At 39.5% G+C, this 16,213-nt stretch overlaps 1 protein-coding gene across 2 annotated transcripts in view; it reads left to right on the top strand.

The window, feature by feature from the left end:
• Positions 1 to 2,425: 2,425 nt before the first annotated feature.
• The window catches only part of cerkl (ceramide kinase-like), a 50,674-nt gene continuing 36,886 nt past the window's right edge, over positions 2,426 to 16,213 (top strand). For both annotated transcript variants that reach the window (XM_061235273.1, XM_061235272.1), the window contains exon 1: positions 2,426 to 2,882. In XM_061235273.1, the coding sequence (XP_061091257.1) occupies positions 2,522 to 2,882 (361 nt within the window). In that variant the 5' untranslated portion in view covers positions 2,426 to 2,521. The remainder of the gene's footprint in view (positions 2,883 to 16,213) is intronic.

The following is a 16,213-nucleotide window of genomic DNA, read 5'->3' as shown; positions in this document are numbered from 1 at the left end:
TTGAATACTGTTCTTCTTTCGGTCGACAGGTGGGTTAGAGTCTACAATCATGTCAGTTATGCCAACTTAATAAAACATACTGTTCCTTGAAGTGGCCTATTCTTAATCTGTAAACACATTTAAAGATCAAATGAATATGGGCAAATTGACACGAATGATTCGATTATTTTTTATACGTATATTAGATCAGGAAAACATTAAGCATAAGTGATGGGTACTCTACTTGACAGGAAGTCGTCATTGTCGACAATGAGACTTTCCTCTTCACTATAGCAAATACTACGATACTGATATACACCTCGCACATGTTAGCTGCGAATTAGGTAGGCTATCTTGAGAATATATTCTTGGCAACATTTTCCTCCCCTTCGGCGGTAGTTTAAGTCATATTAGCATAATATGCCCCCCACCCACCCTACACACACACAGGCTCCTACAGCGAGAATAATAGCCGTGCACTCAGATTCGTATTTCTACACTGAGAGGGCAGATCAGGAATCTTCTTGCCTGAGTTTTTCTTCGTGCAGTGATAAAATAAATGAAGACAATATTTGCTTCACGCTTTCGAGTGAGGGGCCACAGCCTCATGAACCAGATGAGATGAAAACTTTCAAATGAATCAAGATTCAACATATTATTGGCAGAGGCTGACTGACATTTACAGATTAAATTAATTAAAATGATACTTCAGCTGTTTAAACCGGGCTGTGGCGTTACATGCACGAAGCCGATACATTAAAGTTTATGTTTATCTAGCTCAAGGACAAAACGAACGATTTTCTGCAGCACCACGGATTGTTGTAGCCAGTCAAGGGGCACGGGCATGCCACCATCTTTTATGCAAACCGAAGGAGGCACAGATGTTACTTCTGCAGGGGAGGGTTTAATTTATGAAAATGATCTTATTTATGCATGAACACTCACTGCCTAACTCGGTATTTCCATCAGTTGGGGAAATATAAAAAAGCTATGCCAATGTTCAGAACATTGGCCCTATTCTGTAGATGCATTCCTTTTAAGAATGAATATTTGGAAACGACACCACATCCTTTTACGGTAGCTATCTCATCATTTAAAACGACTTTCGTGACTACAGGACCTGGCCGCAGAAATAAAATCAGACACAACACTCGGCAAAAAGAAAGAGCAGTCATCTGCAACATTTCATGCCATATAGCCTTTCGAAGTTTTTATATTTTTTCGCAATATTGTGACGCAAAAAAGTTATTATAATCTCCTTTGAGTTATTTCACTCTTGATTGGTCGAATTGCTCAAAATATAACCAGACATAAGGCCTCTAAGTAAATTAACAACGATAAATTATTCCAAAGCATTATTTTAAAGCACGCGGATATAACAAAGCGTACTAAATAGTTATAGCCTATATTAGGGCTATATGTAGCATAGACAATTAAATATTTAAAGGAATGCAGTGTGATTAGACAGACCAAAAAACTCCTCAATGACCGTCATTGGTCATGTGTCACTTTTCAGGCTGGGGACTTTCTTTGGCGCAGGCCCACTAGGATTCGGAATCCGAGTGCCTACGTAGTTATAAGGCCTAAATGTGCTTTTACCTTATAGATCCCTTCGCATAATATAAAGCCTGATGTCCACATGGAACTGTGGCATTTTCGTTGTCATGACACCACTTACGATATGACATATTATATCATGTGTTATTGTTATTATTGTTCTGCAGAAAAGAAGAATAGTTCTGGAATTTCATATTGGGATGAAGCCATATTACTTGGTTCCATGAATTGTAGGCAATATTAACCAGTTATGTGGGGTAATACATTTATAAATATTGAATTAATATTTTTAACCTATTCAGCTTACTCAACAGCACACTACCACTTTGTAATGGTGGTAGGCTATTGAACAGCTGTCTACAAATCTAGGCTATATGACATTCGCTCAGTATGAGTGCCAGCCCGTTTAATTCAATAGGCAGGCCTATTGCTATAGAAATAACGATAGAATAGAATATATGTTAATAAAAGTCATATATAAATGATCGTTATTGCTCTCTTTTTGTATTATTTATTTGAATAAATAATACAAATTCTGGTAGGCATAGTTTCAAAACGAAAGAGGCCTATGGGAAAAATAAATGAACATAGAAAATGTTTTCTTTTGGTCACCATTCAAAACCCGATTAAGCATTAGTATGGAAAGGCCATTTGAATTACTTTGAATTACTGGCCGGCTACTAGTGGGCAGCTAAACCTAACAAAATATTGAATTATTTTTTGTTCCATGTAAATGTCTTAGTATATTTTATAGAATTGACAAGGACAAGGAAAATAGTCGAGGATGAGGCGCGTAACCAAAGTTGAGTACTTTCTTCGGGCGCGCGCACTAATGAAAGCGTAATATACGCAGGCAGGCCCATCGGAAGTTTCAAGCAGAACCATGCAATATCCGAAAAGCCGCGGGGGCGCGCTGACCTGCTAATGAACACAACAAGGCTTATTGTGGAAACAACCGTTTGCGGCAAACATATAGGCTCAAATTATGTTCGAGTCGCCGCTGAAAACTGTAAAGGTCTTGAAATCTAGGTCGGAGAGCCATGAGGAGTTACATGAAATGGAAACGGTACTTCCTAGGAGGTCTGGCGACCGAGAAAAGAAGAAAAAGAAAATGAAGCAACAAAAACATAAACGGGAGAAGCGTGCTGACTCTGTTCCGGAAACTTGCACTGAAGAGTTGCCGGTAACAGTGTCCAAGGAGAGGAGAACAGGAGAGAAATGCTCTGTTACGCGTGCAGATGACCCGATAGTCAGGGGAATATTTAAAATCGAGAAAAAAAGCTGCGATGTAGTTCTTACTGCGACAAGGTTAATATGGACTCAAATTCAACCGGAGACCCCTACAGGTGGGTTGCGCTTTGTTTTTACTGTTTCTATGGCAATCAGTGGCGCAGTCATTTTTTTCTTCTGTGACAGCAGGACGGCGATGTAAACAAAATAGGCAAGCTAGAAAAGGCTGAATTGGCAGGAACAGGGCTTACTAATTAAACGATTTGCTAATAAATGTATCTTTGCTCATTTATCGGAAAAAGAGGATGCGTTAGAAATGAATGGCGTTTAAGGAAAAAAAAACCCCTTGTGTTTTGGGTCTGTGCACGTAGAGAAGGGAGAAGAGAAATTAGGATTAATGTGCTTCAGAATGGATTACGCCGTGAAGTTATTTATACCGTAAGTGTATAGGTGAACGCGCAATGTCAATGTCAGAAACGCTACACGTTACAACCGTCAAACTATTGATGAAGATGTCCACAGAAAGCAGTATAAAATAACAATTCTGGAGTTGTCGAGTAGACATTCAATGAGACTGGATAACATTGTGGGGAATTGGGTTTTTCTACCATTCCTCCATCCAGAATCTTTCAAGATTTATCACAAAATACCCCTGTAATGGTGGTAGGCTATTGAATAGCTGTCTACAAATCTAGGCTATATGACATTCGCTCAGTATCTAGGCTATATGACAAACTAAGTTTGTGGTCATTTAACAATTCCTGATTTTGAGGAATGCTAGAGACCAATGTTTTGCTCTAAGATCCATTTGTAGATAATTTTCAAATTCCTGATGGAGGATACCAGGTTTTTGACCAAAATGTATTGGTACATGATAGAGTTCATGATTCCCGTGACCTAAACAAGAGCCCCAGGACCGGTAGATGTGAATCATACCCATGACATCAACAATCCACTGGCATATTTCACTGGAGTTATGACATTCTCAATGTCAGGTCAGACCAATGTTGAACTTCGCTTAGAACTGCATGTTGTGGGCAAAGGAGACCAAATATAACTTTTTGGCCACAGACACTACCGCTAGGTTTGGCATTGGAAGTGGGCGTTTATGTAGAAACTTATGTGCCAAACCCACTTATGTTCATATGACATCACTGTATCTAGACCTGAACCCAATTTAACATTTGCAGTCTGAACTGTAAAGGGCAGTCCACAAGTGCAGACCAAAGGATCTGAAGGAGGTTGAAGGATTCTTTAGAGAGCAATGGCTAAAGATCCCCCCAATATACGCACTAATATAATAAAACACTAAAGAGGATAGAGTAACTCAGACACATAACATTTTTTCTTGTGAAATAAAATCTTTTTTTTTCTGACCAATTATATTTTTATAAAATAATATTTTTAAAAGTTGAGCATGCAATATTTATCATGACTTTGTATTGCTTATTTTATCCTTCTTTGCACATCTTTATCAAGAGTGTGAATAATTTTGGAGGGAATTGTGGATTAACCAATGTCATTATGAGATTATAGTGGCATCATTTATTTTTGGTGTGAAGGTGCAGCTTCACATTATTGCTGATATTAGAGGTTTTATTTTTAATATTATGCATACTATATAATGATATGCTCTAATTATTAGCATTCCCTTTGGTGACATTTCTCTCACAGTCTTGCAGTAGTCTGTCAAGTGATTACAAAGTAAGATAACAGGATTCAAGATGGAGTGGCTGGTGTACGTAACACCTCCATTGCTGTTGACATTGTGGGCTGCAAAGGAGCAGCCATGTGATATTAACTTATTAGAGAAGAGGCAACACTGACTTTCCTAAGTAAACACAGAGACTCGCAAATATAGGTCCGTGATAACAGGAGGAGGGCCTGACATGAACACAGTTTGGTGAACTCTCATGCTATTGACATTTCATTGAAAATATTTTCATTTGGCATCGTACAGAGATTATGTTTGCTGCCTGATGATCATTTCCCCAAACCAGCTAACAAGGAGCATGTCATTGGAGTTGAGTTTCACGAACTTCTTTCGTGAAAGCACATGTATTATACGATGCAAAACAGACGAGGAGGGGACAGTGATAAGGACCAGGGTGCCAAAAAGTCATGTGTAGCAGATGTGCTGGTAATAGACACCATCCGACTGTTGTGACCACAGTGAACAGGGCATCTGTCAGTCTTCTGGACATTTAGCAAATGTCTGAGTGAACAATACTCTGCTATGAACAAATGTCTGCTATGAAGAAAATATAAATGATGTGCAAAATTACATAATCCAGTCTACCTACGGTCACTGCAAATCATATAGCCGCTCATAAAACTATTGTTTTATCAGACAATGTCCTTGTTCCAAGTTAGAATTTTATTGAGGAGGCCCTTAATCATTTGTGTTTTCCATCTTTGTTGTGAATTTGGACATTTTCCTGTGGTGAGCCTGATCATTATAAGCGAAATTCCTCACAGTTTCTGTCCAACACTTTGTCTTGTTATATGTCCAAGTCTAATTTGGCGTGGAATTTCCATAATATCTGAGAAAAAAACTGTTGTGTGGTTCCTGGATGTCCATGTTGTAATTTGGTATAGTTTTCCATGAAAAAAATCATATTTGAATTACGTCTGACCTTTCAAAGCATGACACACATTGACCTGTTGTATTTGCTGCATATTTCTGGAGTTATTCTGGTAGGCTCAGCATTGCTTAGCATGGGTGAGGTTTTCATTTTTGCCTAAGCTTTACAAACAGATTTTCCTGTCTTTGATGCAGGCCAATGTTATTAAGCCAGCACTCTCATTACAGAGCCAACATCCGTCAAATAACCCCCTATGGCCTTTACCAAATGTTATCACAAAACTGCCAAAAACTGACTGGGAAGCATTGATAAGCTGTGGTTTTCTATTTGACGGTTATGTGACTCTTTTCTGCCTGGGGATAACTTATCCTAATAGTGTCCTCTATCTCTCATATTAAGTGGAAATTACAGTGTGTTAGAGTACATTAACCCTTGTGGTAAGTACGTATTCAATAGAATGATTCCATAATGACCTTGAAATAATTTCTAAATTATTTTATTTTTTTAAAGAAAGGTTCATTGAAGTGTAGTGAATCCTCTAATTAACTTAGAAATTGAATAGTATTGTGCTAACCCATGTCTGTCTCTGCTGGGATTCAGGTCAGTGTCATATATCTTGACTAATGTAAAGTAAATTGTGCAGTAAAAACCCTGACCACACGTATGGTTGATGTGGAAAACACTGCCCTGTAATACTCTCCTGCCTTGCCGATTAAATCAGGACTTAATGAAAGCACAGATATTTTGGTTTGGATGATAAAACTGCAGGTTTCCACCCTGAGCTCAGGTTTCAGATTTTGTATTACAGCACTATTTTTTTGTATTATCCTAGCAGCCAGGTGGACCCTCATCCTTACCGTCTCTGTTCCCTGTTCCGGGCTCCTACTCGTGGGCATCTGTTCCAGATTCTTCCCTCCCTGATTTCTTAAATAATTCAATATTTGGCCTAGAATATTTAAAATATTTTCCACACACTGCCTCAGTGCATACCGCCTGACCACAGAGAGCAAAGCAAAGTTGGATTAATGGGTTAGTGGTGTGGTGTTAGTTTGAACGCTACCAGCATTCTCTGGATTCCCACAACCATGGGACATGGAACAAACAAGTACCATACCTAAAGCTCAGTATGAACTCACCAGTGCCACTTTAGACCTCTCTAGACTTATTGCTAATATCATCTGTAAATGCTTCATGAAAGGGGAACAGATGTGTTGTGTACATCACATAGAGGCCTATTTTCCACATATACAGTGGGCTCCAGAAATTAATAAAAATGTTTGCTCATATGAGACCTGTTCTATCAAATTGACCCCAAAATATATAAGATTTAGAAAGAGGAGAATGTAAGCTTTCTAACGATATCAAAGGTATCCCTCTTCTCCAGATGTAAAGGGAGTTGTATCCCCTTGCATTTTGAGTGCCACCAAGCCATGTTTTTGAGAAAACCAAGTTTTGTCACAAGATGGTAGTTACGTGAGGCTGGGAGACTACAAACTTGTCACCTTATGTATAAACACTATAAAACTATATTTTTACATTTGGTATACAGACATACAGACCACGAAAGCAAATATATTAACATGTAGCCACCAACGGTTGGTTGTTTGTGACCCGGAACTCGTCATCTTACATTTTAAACATTTAAAACTACATTTTTAAACTGAATTTGACAGACAAACTATGAAAGCCAAGACATAAAAATGGTGACAAACAATATATTTAGCAAGTTCATATTATCCCCAAGCACTGCCGCCTCACAGCAAGGAGGTCCTGGGCTCGAATCCCCGTCGGCCGGGGCCTCTCTGTGCGGAGTTCGCATGTTCTCCCCGTGTTTGCGTGGGTTTCCTCCGGGTACTCCGGTTTCCTCCCACAGTCCAAAGACATGCACGTTAGGCTGATTGGATAGTCTAAATTGCCCATAGGTATGAGTGTGTGAGTGAATGGGGTTTGTGCCCTGCGATGGACTGGCGACCTGTCCAGGGTGTATTCCTGCCTTTCGCCCAATGTATGCTGGGATAGGCTCCAGCCCCCCTGCGACCCTATTCAGGATAAGCGGGTTAAGATAATGGATGGATGGATGGATATTATCCCCATGGAAGCTAAGGAAGATGGTGAGGGAGGCCATAAGTAACCCAAGGATTGCAGTTTAAGAATTGAAGAGATTGGTTGTGTCTTGTGTCCAAGTCTAAAAAATGGCACCTCCATGCCAGCAAACTCTTTGTAAGGGTAACATGAAGACAGCCCTTACTGACCACAATAAACAAAAGTGTTTGCACAGAGTATTAAACCAGGGGTGCCAATAAATGTGAGAACCAGTTTTTTTGGGGAAATCACATTTTTATTTGAAAAATGTTAGATAGATATATCAATACATTTATATAGCGCTTTTCTAGACACTCAAACTCACCTAAACCACCACAAATGAGTAGCACCCACCTGGGTGATGTATGGCTGCCATTTTGCGCCGGAACTCTCACCACACTCCCAGGTGGAGAGGGAGACTTTGGTTGATGCCATTGAATCATTAATGATCGCACTACTACATTTTGGAAAATAAAGCTTATGTCAATAATAATATTTTTTTTAGTTCACAGTATTTTTTGTGCATATTTATCAAGTGTGCCAATAATTCTGGAGGTGACGGTAGGCCTATTCAATTCCTAGGTAGTGTATTGTGTGGTTACATAAAATATTATTGACTGTAAATCTAGGTTTGTATGCGATATATCTGACCACTGGCGTCTTTTTTAATGTATATTATCACTCAGTGAGCTGAATGTTGCAGTAGCCCTGTATTAACTACTGCCTTGATAATTCATTATAATATGTACAGTATATATTGTATGTTTTGTGTCTGAGAGTCCTAAAGGTTATGCAGCTGGTTTAGATTAAAACGACTTATCAGATGGATTGTGTTGTTTATCTTGTCAAAATCTTAACTAGTGGGTATTGTAACATTATTCATTGGTGACATGTACTGTATGGCCAAGAGTACCAGTTTTACCAAATTAAAAAGTCATTGCAAAAGAATATTGAAAATTACAATCTAGATTCATTTTGACTTATACTGGAACAGTCAGCCGTTAAATTTTTCCCATGCATTAAGTAGTTTTCTTATTTAATTTTTCTGTGACATTATTTGTAAAGCTTGAACTTGCCAATGAGATATAAATTATGTGCAACATATAAATCAGAAAATCCCATTTCTATCGGAAAAATGAATATGTAAATCTCAGTATGCCACACAGTGTAAGTGTTTTGATTGAATCGTGTTAAATTACAGTGGTGATAATCAGCTTAGGTGTTCAAAATGAAACAATGTCTTAAAGCGAAGCTACCAGACACGCATGTGAAGGTGATGAATACAGATCATTTGCTGTGATTTACTCTGGCCTAGATACTCTGTATTAAATGCAGTTACAGAAAAGGAGTGAGCTTTTCAGACTTTACTTAGGAGATAACAGGAGGAGACGGTCGGAATAATTATTTGATGGAACATCCAGCTTTTAACCTTTTTTTGCACTTCAAATTTCAACTGAGCCTGAGAGTCCTGTGTTGCTTTGAAGTGTTCAGTGGACCAATAAGGCCAGCTCCCCCCTCGTCACGCACAGCCTAGGGTTTCACTAACTAATTGCACCGCAGAGGTTATTTGATCTCCTTTTATTGAGTCCGGGGAGAGAAAAGAGTGACAAACATTTTTCAGACATTTGGAGAGGGGGATGGGGGGGCTCTTCATGGTGTAAGTTGGTAAGCTCTGCAAGGCCTCTGTTTTGCCCCCCAAATCTGTGCCACTCATAGGTGTCATTACAACCACTTTGACTTCCCTTTAATTTGGTCAAAGAATGCATGCTACACTATATTCCTGAATTGTAGATCTCACATTTTCCATCCGAAAATGTAGGTTTCCACATGTCACAGAAAAAGAATTGCAACAGGATGACCCATGCAAAACTAACCCATGTTATCCTGCCGATAAAATAAACAGACCTTACTTCATTCAAAGAAGATAAAAATTGTGAGTGAGGACATCTCGCGTCTGACATCTGGTCTACAACATCTTTCCTTCTCATGTTTTATTTTTTTTTTCTTTTCTTTTTTTACAAATTTTTTGGTGCTGTTCTTGTCAGCCTGCTAGTTAATATATTTCAACAAGTATAATGTATGCTTCCTCCAGTGTGTGAGAAGCAAATATACACTCATTGAGCACTTTATTAGTAATACTAATACTGGGTAGAGCCTGCCTTTGCTCTCAAAACAGCCTCAATTCTTTGTGGCAGGGATTCCGCAAGATATTGCATACATTCCTTTGAGATTCTGTTCCATGTTGACAAGAGTGCATCACACAATTTCTGCAGATTTGTCTGTTGCACATCCATGCTGTGGATCTCCCGTTCTACCACATTCTAAAGGTGTTCTATTGGATTCAGATCCAGTGACTGGGAAGGCCACTGAAGAACATTGAACTCATTATCATGTTTATGAAACCAGTTTGAGATGACTTTTGTTTTGTGACATGGTGCATTTTCATGTTAGACTGGCAGGTTGGGTCCATGGATTCATGCTGTTGGTGCCAAATTCTGACCCTACCATCTGTATGCCTCAGCTGAAATTGAGAATCATCAGACTAGGCAACGTTTTTCCAGTCTTCAAATGTCCAGTTTTTATGAGCCTGTGCTCACTGCAGCCTCGGCTTTGACTGACCCGATGTGGTCTTCTGCTGTTGTAGCCCATCTGGCTCAAGGTTAGAGGTGTTGGGCATTCTGAGATGCTTTTATGCTCATTGCTGTTGTACACAGTGGTTAACTCAGTTACCGGAGCCTTTCTGTCAGCTCGAACCAGTCTAGTCATTCTCCTTTGACCTCATCAACAACATCCATCCACTCACTGGATGTTTTTAGTCTTTCACACCATTCTGAGTAGATTCTAGAGATTGGTATGCGTGAAAATCCCAGGAGATCAGCAGTTACAGAAATACTCTGACCAGCCTGTCTGGCACCAACAATCATGCCATGGTCAAAGTCACTGACATCACATTTTTTGCCCATTCTGATGGTTAGTGTGAACATTATCTCTAGCTCCTGACCCATATCTGCATGATTAGTCCAGTTAACACTGGATATTTTACTGTGTATTTGCATTTTTTCTGCCTATTTTTTATCAATGAATGTACACATTTCTGCACACATATTTTTGATCATTCATATTATTGGCTCCTTTCTGGTATAGGATAATCTGGCTGACAAAGCACTGTATTATTATTACAATAAAGAGTAACTCATTATGTCTGAGCACGTAATGCTATTTTAAAACACCTGAGCCTCTGGGGTGAGGTGCACAGGGCCAGGTGGGAGACTGCAATTAAAACAATGAGAATGAACAAAAATGGAGTGCATTGTGCATAGCATTTGCTGAGTGAATATTTAATACACAACTACCATTCGTGGATCATAGAATAGTAATGCTTCTCTCAGGTAAATATCAACCTTTTCTTTGTCCTTAACATTTGTGTTAACCTTGCTAAGCATGTTTTGCATTTCCATTGATGTACAGCGGCTAATGTTAGCTCTGAATTTGAATTGCCAGTACTATACCCTTATTTGCCACCTACCCCAGTTCACAGAGATTTGTAGCCTAGCTGAAGTGCTACATGATAAAGTGCACTTATGAAGAGCTTGCTTGTGCCAAATGGTTAGCCTTACAATTAGCTCTTTATTTTCCAACTAAACCACTTGGGACTCGGGGAGCCCCTTTCTCAAAGCAGTTAATGACATCACTCTGCAATTATCTTGATGGGTAGTGTAGTTTGTGGGTACTGTAAGTGTAGTTTTCACAGTAAGAGCATAAAAAGAAACCCTGCCTTAGGTTTCTTCTGTAAACGGGCGTGCACAGTGCCAGTCTGGAGACAGAAAGCAAACAGAATGTGTTTTATCTCCCTCCTGGAAAGCGGCAATAAATGTGAATAGCGGGTTTTGGGTGCGTCAGGCAGAGCAGGCAGGCCTTTACAGGCACAGGTGGAAAATATGGTCTCAGGGGCCATACTGAGAACCACATGGCCCCCACACAACATGGGGCAAAGAGCAGCATGTGGACCTGGCAGAGAATTTATTGCGCTTGGACAGTTTTCAGTGCCCGGCGTTAGCTTCATCCGCTAGAGCACCGTGGGCATCGGCAGCGGGTTTCGGGTGAGGTGAAACAAAGACGGATCCGCCCGGACAGGAAAGCTCTGATTGTGCCGAATATGGACATTTTAAGATATCTCACATTTGTGCACAAACCTATCGGTGTTTCTGAATTCGATCTGGTATTCAAGCTGAGGCAAGTTTATACGTTTAAGTAAACATACAGGCCTGCACAAAGTTTTGCGGTTCATATTTATCAAGGATACGCCTGACATATTTTGTGAGTGTGTGCATTATTCTCTCTTAAAGATCATTATCTTCGTGCCACTCTCCATCATGAATCTAACATACTGTGGATATTAGATCTCTCCTGTGTTGGGGATGGGTTTAGAATTGATATGTTTTGTCCATTCATTAATTGCATTATGATATGAAGCCCCACAACACCCACCCGCCCCCCCTGCCCCCCACGGCTGCCGCTTGCTGGAGCGGCACTGAGGAGGAAGCTTGTATCCATCTGGAAGCAATAAAGTTTTCTAACAGACTGCACGGTTTTATTTAATCTCAGGACTGCTCGCTGTGACCCAAATGAAGGGCCGTTCCCATCTCGTCAGTTTAAATCAGCCTCATATCTGCGCGGAGCTGACACCCGCCAGGCAGGAGACCACCGTTTGCATCAGTAAAGCTGGGATTTTTCTCACTTTGATGAGCAAGGGAGGCTTTGTGCAGTATGTTACGTACAGTTGTGCAACGGGCAAATGTGGAATTGCTGTAAATGTTTTTATATTTTTCATATATATAAAATACATTTTTGAAATATATAGACCGCTTTATTAGGTAAACCTTTCTAGTACTGGGTACCACCTCCTTTTACCCCCCGAACAGCCTGAATGGGAGTAGCATGGTTTCGACAAAGTGCTGGGAAACATTCCTTAGAGATTCTGGTCAATGTTGACATGATTGACATGAAATCCCACACTTGCTGCGAATCTCCCTTTCCACCACTTTCCAAGGTTGCTGTCGTGGCTGAAACTGAACTCATTGTCATGTTCATGGAACCAGCTTGAGATGATGTGCTTTGTGGCATGGCACATTATCCTGCGGGATGTAGCTACAGTATCTGAAAGAGATGCACATGGTCAGCTGCGGGTACTCAGGTAGGCTGTGCAATTTAAATGATGCTCAATTTGTATTAAGGGGCCAAAAGTGTGCCAAGAAAACATTCACCACGCCATTATACTCCCCCAAGCAGCGTGAACTGTTGACACAAGACATGGTGGATCCATTGATTCATTCTGTTGATGTCAAATTCTGACCCTATCATGATCATGTCAGTTTCCTGTTCTTAGCTGACTGGAGTGGAATCTGGTGTGGTGTGGCCCATCCACTTCAAGGATCAATTTGTTGTATGTTCAGAGATGCTCTGCATACCACAATAAGTCTTATTATATTAAGTCTAATAAGTACCTAATAAAGTGTGTGTGTGTGTGTGTGTGTGTGTGTGTGTGTGTGTGTGAGTGTGTGTGTGTGTGTGTGTGTGTGTGTGTGTGTGTGTGTGTGTGTGTGTGTGTAAAAAGCACGAGAGAGCAGTGCCTCTTGTAAAACATAATGTCAGTAGAAGCAGCTGAACCTTTGCTCCTGTTTGATTAGGAGACATTAACATGCAATTGACATTTTAATGTCCTAATCTTTCTTTTCTGTCACAGCATGTCTTGCAAAATTGTACTGCAAAAGCACATCTTATGTACTTACACACTAATGTACTTATGAACTAAATATACTCAAATGAAAAGCACTACTCTCATGTGAAATACAGTCTATAGTGTAAAGTATACTCCTGAGGATTGTGGTTATGATTATGGGTGGTTATTTACTATCTCAGACACTAAAACACTTTGATTGGTGTGAACTGGACCAATAATTATTGAAAAAATTACAAATAACTGCACAGTGTCCCTGTGTTCGTGAGACCGTGTTAGCTCACAATGGTCCAAACACCGCTGTCAAATCCTGCCCGGTTCATAGTCTCTCATTAGCAACAGCTTCCCCACCACAATGTTACAGTGAAGCACTATTACCATGTCATTGTATGCTGAAATGGACTACGTATGTGACTCATACCAAGTTTTTATGAAAACGGAAGGAATTATACTTTGCACAAACCAAACCAAAAACCAAAGCTGATCTGGAAGATATTTATTTAGTCATTTGTCATGAAAGTTGCACTGTTCAGAACCTGGTGAGCTAATTTGGAACACGGTGCGTTTATGTTACATAAAAATCTAGCCCGTGCGCAACACAGCCCATGAATATAAAAACATGTGGTTGTTGTACATTCACTGTGGATGGGATGCATGAAATGGTGGACTATAGCGATAGATAAGACCTTCGGAGCAAAACAAGATCGAGTGTCAAGTAACCCATGGTGTCTTCTGACATGTCCTATCGATCCTGTTCATTATGTCTCCTGCACATATGGGGAAACTTCTGTCAAACTAAACTTGTCTGTCCTCAACCAGACACACTCTACAAGCAGGGAGATCAGCTTTCCCGGCGCTGAGACACAGGGCAAAGATAAAAAACACTCAACATCTAACTTGTACTCCTTGACATCAAAAAAGAGAACAAGCTTTTAAATTGAAATGTGAACAACACAACCAAACCTACTCTGTCACCCTCCCATGCTGCATTAAATAGCCAACTCAGTGTCAATTTGACCCATGATATACATTTACTGTTTTTATAAGCTTGGATTCAACTGAGATTTGTCTTTCTTCCACTAAAAGATTAAGACAGCTTGTTAAGCTTGATGATCATCAAAATGAATTCCAGAATTTGTTTTGCATTGACAAAATATGACCTTTGCAACAATAATTAAGATGAATGGTGATTCATTTCATGCTTTAGATTTTTAATTCAGTAAAAAAGAGGAGCATTTTAGAATCTTAAAAAAAACTGAAATCAAGAAGCCCATTTCTCAACCACCTCCAATCACTTTGAGATAAGGGCTAATTTCTGAGTGTGGACTTAGCATGTTGTGATCTACATGTAGAAAAGGCCATGATCTTCCATTCAGTTTTTGTGTTGGTACACATTCATTCATGGTATTTATAATTTACTGAATTGTAATAATAAGTATTATTAGCAATGTGAAATTCCCACTATTATTATTCTTTGTCACTGGAGAAAATATTATTATACAATAACAGCATGTTACTACAGTCTGAGATGTAAAATATACAGGTTTATATCACTTTACAGTTCTGTGTCATTAGCAATTCTCTAGTCTCACAACAGTAAAACGTGAATGAACTGAAGATGCAATGACGGTCCAAGGGGTACAGTTAAACATCTGTCTTGCTGCAACAGCGTGTATATTAGAGTGATTGAATAGATCACAAATCTCTCTTAGAATCATGTGACATAAACCACTTGCACTCAGGCACGCTTCACGAGAGCTCCAGTCCTGAAATTCAAATTTAACCATATGTCTAAAAGTCTCTGTTCAGTTCTACAATCTCCTGTATTACTCTAAATCAGATTAAATTTGATCCAAACTGTGCTCACATATGCCTAAGTGCTGACCACAATCTCCTATCCTCCTACTTATTACTTGATAAAACCCCCTAGGGGTTTGTTTCCACCACCTGTGCAAGTCTTTTTTTGTGCTATTGTCTATTTTGATACTGCTGCATTTGTTATTTTTTCACAAGCAAAACATTCTATTTAACTGAGCTAAACACAATTTCCTTAAATAGTATTACAACAAAATAGTACATTATGCTTTCTACTATCAAGGATATTTGCTAACAACTAAACAACATCAAAGAAGTGGCATTTAAAAATCAACAAAAAGGTTAAAACTGTGGTAATAAAAAATATATATATATTTTTTTAATAGTAAATAATGCTAATATGATTATTGGATAATTATTGTAGCCAGATGACACTTCAATAAAAGTACAGACATAACATAGTGAATTTAAATGAAAAAATAACTACATAATAAGGCAGAAACCATGTGAAAATTTGATCATAAGAACTGCATGCAATATAAAATCTTAACAAAATGCAGGATTTCACAAGCAGAAAAATTATAGTCCTGCTAAACAAGGACTTCAAACTGCACTCTGATCCATCGTGTCTGTTTCAGCACTTCCTCACAGCGTGTAGTGCATTCAAACTGAGTTACTTTCCTCTTAAGTGCAGGAGGAAGTTCATGACTACTGTATTTCCCCAATAGTGCCCAAACATGGGAAGTTTCCTTTCTTTACTTGAACACAAATGGAAGCACGAGGAAGACTTAATCTCAAATGGCGATGTCTGAAAGGGTGGACATGTGCAAAAAAAGTGTGAACACAATTAGCATCAAACAGATAAATCCCCCTCTAATCCTGTTTACGGTTGGCATCAGGCAGATGTGCCAAGATTGATTCGGACAGGGTGCCGGCTTACTGTAGTGGGGAGGAGCAGGGGGGGAGGGGGAGGCGCAGTTGGTATGGGGGGCGGGGTGGGGAATGATCCTCTCTGCCCTGTTCTATTCACCCGGTCTCGCTGAGCACCAGAGTCGTTTTCCTCCATGCTGTACTTAAAACAGGAGTGTTTTGCTCGTCCCTGTCTGCCAAATGCTCTGTCGAGGGAGGTTGTCTTTATTCCCTGTAATTAAATGGATTCTTTTGTTTTCCGAATGCCACAATGGTGAAAGGTCTCCAAAGTTAAATAAATAGCAATATAACCAGAACC

The sequence above is a fragment of the Conger conger genome, chromosome 3 (genome assembly GCF_963514075.1).
Source record: "Conger conger chromosome 3, fConCon1.1, whole genome shotgun sequence".
NCBI classification, from domain to species: Eukaryota; Metazoa; Chordata; class Actinopteri; order Anguilliformes; family Congridae; genus Conger; species Conger conger.
This window is presented reverse-complemented; position numbering and strand designations above follow the sequence as displayed.